The sequence below is a fragment of the Lotus japonicus genome, chromosome 2, assembly GCF_012489685.1.
Source record: "Lotus japonicus ecotype B-129 chromosome 2, LjGifu_v1.2".
NCBI lineage: Eukaryota > Viridiplantae > Streptophyta > Magnoliopsida > Fabales > Fabaceae > Lotus > Lotus japonicus.
In genome coordinates, this window is record NC_080042.1 from 19,269,405 (window position 1) to 19,276,457 (window position 7,053).

Here is a 7,053-nt window from a genome sequence, read left to right on the forward strand (position 1 = left end):
AAAAGGAGATTGCTGATTTGCGTGAGGAAGTGGCAGGCAAAATGAGGCGCTTGCTGCGGCCCAATCGGATCTGGAATCCAAGTGTAAACTTTTGGCTGACCACGAGGCCCAAGCCGCCACCCTAGAAGATAAGATAAGGAGTGAAGCCACCCATACAGCCACCAAGGAGCGTGTTCGCGGCTTCCTGATCGCCAAAGCTCCAGTCAAGCACCTACATCCTACTATCAATCTCGACTCCCTGGGCGTTTTTAAAAGGGTTACTCCTGCTCGGTTAGAGGGTCCGGAAGACCCCCTAGAAATCGCTGAAGTCGATCTCGGGGATGCTGTGGAACAAGAGAAGAAGATATAATGTGTTAATTTATTTTGAATAATTGTAATGCCGCTTCTTTTACTTTGTTCAATTGTTATCGTCGTACTTTCATCTTTAAATTAACCAGTTAAGTTTTACTTCCTACGTCTGTTTTAATGTTTCTCACGTTTTTCTCGCTCTCTCCCGCACCCCTTCCTGTTTTAAATTAACCAATTAGGTTTTGTTTCTAAATTACGTTCAACGACATTGGTGGTGTGCTGGGTTTAACTAGGACTTTTGCTCAGTTTTTGAACTGAGGCTTTGTTCACACCATATTTCCCGTAAGATCAGGCGTGGCCTGGCCAGCTTTGCTTGGCGAGGACTTAGCCTAGTTAGGTTCGCTCGCCCATATTTCGGGGAGGTTTTGTGGACACATCGCCGACGAGTGACGACGAGTTGCGTCGGCTTTTCCGGAGCGATCCCCAGACATCAAAGTCGTGTTGGGATCGCCACCTTCAGGGAATTTTTCCCACCTAGCTCTTGCCGCAATTCAGTGTGATTGAAATGGCTGGATACAATTTTTGTATTTTCAATCAGACGTTATAGTCAACAAACTCCCGAGATGGAGAACAAGAACGTGTCTTTGTTTTGACTATTTAGGCGTTTTTCGCCATTTATTATTTAGGCGTTATTTGCCAACAAACTCCCGAGATGGAGAACAAGAACGTGTCTTTGTTTTTAGTCCATCAGTCTTCGTGAGCCACACTCAGCTACTCGCCCTTGCGCCAAGCTGGGCTTTCCCTTAAGCTTCAACTGTAATAGTACCTCAGAGTCGCCGCATTCCAAGACCGTGGCACCCGCCTCATCTAAGCTTTCTAGGTGATAGGCCCCCTTCCCCAATACCTTCAAAATCCTGTAAGGGCCCTCCCAAATAGAGTTTAGCTTGTTTCCCGTGTTCCCGGTTCGCTTCTTAAGCACCAAGTCCCCCTCCTGCATCGCCCTTGGGCGAACCTTCGTGTCATATTTCGCTGCAGCTCGCTGCTTCATTGTAGCCTCTCTGATACGAGCCTCGTTCCGCGTTTCAGACAACAAGTCTAGTTCTACCGCCATGTTGGAAGGGTTCTCGCCTTCAAACTGCGGTGTCGTCCTCCAATAGCTGTTGTCTATCTCCACGAGTAGCATGGCATCCGCACCATACGTCATCCTGAAAGGGGTCTCTCCTGTTGTCAAATGTTGTGTTGTGTTGTAGGACCAGATTACCACCGGAAGTTCGTCCAACCAAGCTCTTTTTGCTTCAAAAAGTCGACGTTTTAAACCGCGCAAAATCACCTTATTAGCCGATTCCGCCTGCCTATTTGTCTGGGGATGCTCCACTGAAGAGAATCTTCTCTAGATACCCATCTCTTCACAAAATTCCCTCGCCTGATTACTTGCAAACTGTGTTCCATTATCTGAGACAATCGCCCTCGGGACCCCAAACCGGCACATGATTTTCTTCCAGTAAAATTTTACGATCTTTCCTGCAGTAATGCTTGCTAGGGGCTCGGCTTCCACCCACTTGGTGAAGTAGTCCACCGCCACGAGGATGAACTTCATCTGTGACCTGGCGGTTGGGAAAGGTCCGACGAGGTCAACTCCCCACATGGTGAAAGGCCATGGCGAGCTGATCGTGGCTAACTGCTCTGGCGGGGCCTTGGGTAAGTCTGCGAACATTTGACTCTTTTCGCATTTCTTTACAAATTCCGCACAATCTTTCCTTATCGTGGGCCAGTAAAATTCTGCCCTAAGAACCTTGCTCGCCAGGGATCTTCCTCCTATGTGACTGGCGCAAACCCCCCCGTGAACCTCTGCCATAACGCTCTCGTACTTACCGGGTGGGAGACACCTTAAGAGGAGCGAGCTGAATCCCCTTCGGAAAAGTGTTCCATCAAGTAGTGTATAATGCCCGGCTTCTCGAATTTGCTCTTTTGTGTACCTCATTACCCCGCTTGGCTCTCCCGCCAAGATATCCGCGATGGGGTCCATCCAAGTGTTTTGGCGGTCGACAGAGGCCACCAGTTCTCCTTCTATGCTTGGATTGGCGAGCGTCTCCTGAATCACACTCCGATTATTTCTGGGTTTTCGAGTGCTCGCCAGTTTCGCTAGGGCATCCGCCCTTTGATTCTGTGTTCTCGGCACGAACTCGACCACTATCTCCTTCAATCGACTCATCAGGAGCCAAAAGCGCTCTAGATACTTTATCAAGGCCGGCTCTTTCACCTGGAATACTTCATTCACTTGGTTCGCCACCAACAGCGAATATGTCCTTACCAGCAAACTATCGATCTTAACCTCGATAGCCAACTTCAACCCTGCAATTAAAGCTTCATATTCTGCCTGATTATTACTAGCCTTAAACTGAAACCTTAGAGACTGCTCTAGGACTAACTCCCCAGGCCCCTGCAGCTTGACCCCTGCTCCACTCCCGCTCTCATTCGATGACCCATCAACGAAAAGCGTCCACTGCGTGTTTACCCTTTCGCCGACTTCAGGTGTTAATTCTACCACAAAATCAGCTAAAGCCTGTGCCCCAACCTTTCCCTTCTTGTCGTACTGCAAACCATACTCTGATAGTTCCACCGACCATAATCTAGAAGTGCAATGCACTATGGGGTAAACCCCGGATAGAATCTTTAGTCCGGTGAAGTCTAACAAAGACTATAAAATTGTGCTTCTTGGGAGACAACCCAAGCGGTAGTTTTAGTTTTAATTTCATTTTCATTTTGCTTTCTTAATTTTAATAATTTTTCTTTTTTTTTATTTCCGGTTTCGTAGTGTTAGTTTTGAAAAAAAATGATAGAAAACGTTTCTGGAATTTCCTGCGCGGATTCAGCGCGGTTCCCAGGTATAAGTTCGCGCAAATGCGCAACTGGAAACCATTCTGGAATTTTTTGCGCGAGAATCTCCTCCCTTTCCGCGCAAATGCGCGACCATACGTGGTTCTGGAAAATTTTGCGTGAGTTTTGCCTGGGCTACCGTGTTAAATATGGCGCAATTACGCCAAAAGTTTTTTAAAAAAAAAAACAAAAAAATATATGCTTTTTAGTTTGAGTCTTTATTTTCTGTTGAGTCTTAGTATTCTCATGAGTTATTTGAGTTATAATTGTGGTAGTTTAATTGTGTGTTCATTTTTTCAAGGACTAAGTGATTTACATGATCAGAATTGAGCTGGAGGGTCCAGCTGACAGAGTCCTGGTGCTATCACTGTTTGCACCCAATCTGAGTACAGGGAGTTTTACGGAACCACTTATCTCTCATTTAATTTCACGATCATGCATTTAGGATTTAGTTATTTAGATTGCACACACTAGTATGCACATGCCTTGGATTCATGGTATTCACACTTTTGTGCTTGAACAATGCTTGTTGTTTTTAATATTTATTCTGAGTTTGATGCTAGTTCTTATAATAAAAAGTGTTTGTTGCATGAGTGTGAGTGAAACTTGTGGAACATGTGGAGAGTTGGATGATAAAGACTTGAGTGAGTTTTGGAAAAGTGCAGTAAGGTTATTAAGATTCCAGGTTAGTGGGAATAATGCATAAAATATGTAGTTTTCCTTTTAATCTTTATATTGAGCCTACACTCTTTTTGGCTGTGAGGTTACAAAAGAGGCACACATGTGAAAGTAAAGCTAAAGTGCTAAAAATGAAAAAAAAATAGGGAAAGAATGTGAGTAAGGGAATGGGAAGTATTTGCACCACTGAGCATACCCCCAATCATATTCTGACCTTGTTAAATAAAAGAAAAGAATTTCGCCCTGAGTTGGTAATAACTGTGAAGGGTTGGGAAAAAGCTAAATTGAAAAGGAAAGGAAACATGTGTGTGCTCAGAATAAAATAAAACTGTTGGCCATCAATAGTGCATTCTCAATATGAGGTTGGGGAAATAGGAATAAAATGTGAAACCCCACATCTTGGTATTTTCTATAATTCTTGTTCGCAATTACTGAAGGTTACTTAGTTTTTTTTAAGCTTGATTCTCTGCTTGAACTATTTTGAGGAACTCATCTCATGCATCTTTTGTGAAAATATGTATAATAGCATCTTACTTTGAAATGTTTTATTGAGCTTGAGGACAAGCAACCTTAAGTTTACGCTTGAGGACAAGCTGTCGTTGAGTATAGAGGTGTGATGACCCGGGATTTAAGGCTATTTTCCTGGTTTATTTGCATGTAGTTTAATATAGTTTTTAGGATATTTCGGTCATTTTAGGACACTTTAGGCTTAGTCCATGCATTTTAATGTTTTCATTTAGTTTTAGTATTTTTCTATATTTTTTATGTTATTTTTATAGATTTCATTAGGATTTAATCAAGTTATTTGAATTCGGTATCTTACTCTATCTTCTAGTTAATCTCTATTATTGGTTTTTAATTATTTTCCTTTATTATTATTGTTATTTTAGGAGAAAATGTGGAATCAATGAGCAAATCAAGGGAGAGAGCCAAGAATCTCGAAGTCTGGAGCAATCTGGATTTCTTTGCGCCAGTTCTGCACCAATTTCCTGTTGCGTTTCGCGCAGACGCGCCAAGGAAGTAGCTGCTGGAAAATTCTGCGCCCGTTTTGCGCGAGTTCCTTCACGAAGTTCGCGCATTTGCGCGAAATATCTGTCAAACTCTATTTAAGTGCATTTTAAACCTAATTTAGACACTTTTTCACGTTAGAACTTGGAGAGCTACGTTTTTGGGTTTTTGCTTAGAGCTTACTTGGTTCTTTGTCAAGATTTTGAGGTTTGGCTTGAATTTTGATTTGTTTCCATGACTATGTCAGGCTAAACTCCCTTTGTGTTAGGGTGATTGATCTAGTTTTCCTTTAAACTATGTTTTGAACCAAGTTTCAGTTATGATTATGGATTATATTTTATGTCTTGAATTTCTCCTTTGTTTTAATTGAAACTTTCTATTGCAATAGTTTGTCTTACTATTTTCTATGCAATTGGAAAATTGGTAGAATTTAGGGATTTGGGGAGAAGTTGAGCAAGGGTCTGTGCACCTTAGGAATAAGGGTAACGAATTGCTTGTGTTTGCCTGAAATTGAATTGAACTTCATCTCTAATTAATTAGGATTAGGTACTAAGGAATTAGCTATCACTAATTAATTGGAAGGGACACTTATGCAAGGAATTGATAAGTGGACAATTAGGCTTAGCACCTAGATAATTAATTGAATTCATAGTTATAACTGTTTGGGGAGATACATAGGGAGAGGGTTAACGAAATCAGGATCCCTAGCGCGCTTTTAAATTGAATTCACTTTAACCATGTTATTTGCTTTATTTTATTTTATTGCAGTGAAGTTTCATACCAACAATCATTCATCTCTCTATTTTTATTTTTATTTTCACGTCCTTTCATTCTAAGTTTAGTTAATTTAGAGTATAAACTACGCAATCTCTGTGGTTCGATCTTTTATTACTTCGAGCAATCTGTACACTTGCAGATTCGCTATCAGAGTCCACGATGCCTTGAGGCGTGTGCACCACATGTAATGTTCTGAAACGATGCAAAGGTCAATGAATCTGCAGAATCTCAACTGCTATTCCTGAAATATCCCTTCAAATCTCAATTGAACCTGTCGATTTGATTTTGAACCAATGAGCTTCAACCGTTGTAACCCTCCGCTTAATGCGTCGTCCCCACTTCCCGAAATTCACATCACACTCCTCCGGGTAATCATTTTATCTTGCCACGTCAAGGCTCGATTTCCCAACCGCTATTCCCCCTAGCCTTTAAATTCTTCCTCCTTCCATCACTCATTGTCAACACATCTCCAATCCTTGTCAACTGTTCTCACATTGGTTCCTTTCGCTGATCTTGCAAACTCCAAGCTCCGGTCCTTCTTGCTCCTCTTCTTGCAGTCTCTCCCTGGTTAGTTTCTCATCCCTTCTTTCCTCTTCCATTTTTACGATGCCCACTACTGGGGCAATTTCCTCTACAGAGGAGATCAAAGCTCATCGCTTGGAAACCTTCGCCTCTCTCCCCTCCCCCATCTCAGAAGCTCCTGAACAGGGGATCCTTGATCAACCATCAGAGCTTTCTACCAGCGGCTCTATCTCCGACCTTGCCCGCAGGGTTAGCGGGTTTTGCTGTTCCCCGTCGTTAGAGGACCTTCTTCGTACCACCGGATGCCGGGGGCAAGACTGCCCTTGGCAACATCGCGTGTTCAATGACCCCAACTACTCCCACTTCTTCTTCGTATATGAATACTTGTTTCTTGATCTTGGCGTTAAACTCCCCTTTTCACCCTTTCTTACCCAAGTGCTGTGCGATATCAACGTTTCTCCCTGCCAACTTCACCCCCGCTCCTGGACCTACCTGAGGTGCTTTGTGATTCTCTGCTGTAGTGTTGATGTGGCGCCTTCCCCTGCCCTCTTTTACTTTTTCTTCGAAACAGACTCTCGATCTCTGAAGACCCACAATTGGGTCGTTCTGGTGCCCTGGCCGGGTCGAGAACGACTTGCACCTTATCAGGTTGGCTCCGAATCATACTTGGCCCGCCGGTACTTCCGGGTTGTCGTTCACCCAGCGTACCCCTCATCATTCACACAGAGGGAAGGGAGAACCCTTTTTCCCTTTTATTGGACACAGTGTCCCAAACCCACATCTGATTCTCTCAAAACACCCTCCCTTTCTAGAGAAAGTTTTGCCATTGGGGTCTTATCTCGGCTTCCCCTTTTCAGTTGCGCTGAACTACTTGGCGCTCCTCTGGGCTCCAAGTTGTCCCCC

The 7,053-nt window shown here is 43.4% G+C and overlaps 1 protein-coding gene across 1 annotated transcript; it reads right to left on the reverse strand.

Moving 5' to 3' along the window:
- Positions 1–1,678: 1,678 nt before the first annotated feature.
- LOC130736179 (uncharacterized) lies at positions 1,679–6,227 on the reverse strand. Its single transcript, XM_057588024.1, has 2 exons — positions 6,113–6,227; positions 1,679–2,895 (listed from the first exon to the last, which is right to left on the reverse strand). Exons 1-2 carry the CDS (start codon positions 6,225–6,227, stop codon positions 1,679–1,681), a joined length of 1,332 nt encoding a protein of 443 aa, XP_057444007.1.
- Between the last annotated feature and the right edge of the window lie 826 nt (positions 6,228–7,053).

Excerpts from the sequence above, each read along its gene's own strand:
- LOC130736179 (XM_057588024.1), bottom strand. The coding sequence starts at position 6,227 with ATGGAAGAGGAAAGAAGGGATGAGAAACTAACCAGGGAGAGACTGCAA. Across the intron at positions 2,896-6,112 it reads AAGGAACCAATGTGAGAACA|AGTATGGTTTGCAGTACGAC; the intron begins GTTGACAAGGAT and ends TGGAACTATCAG.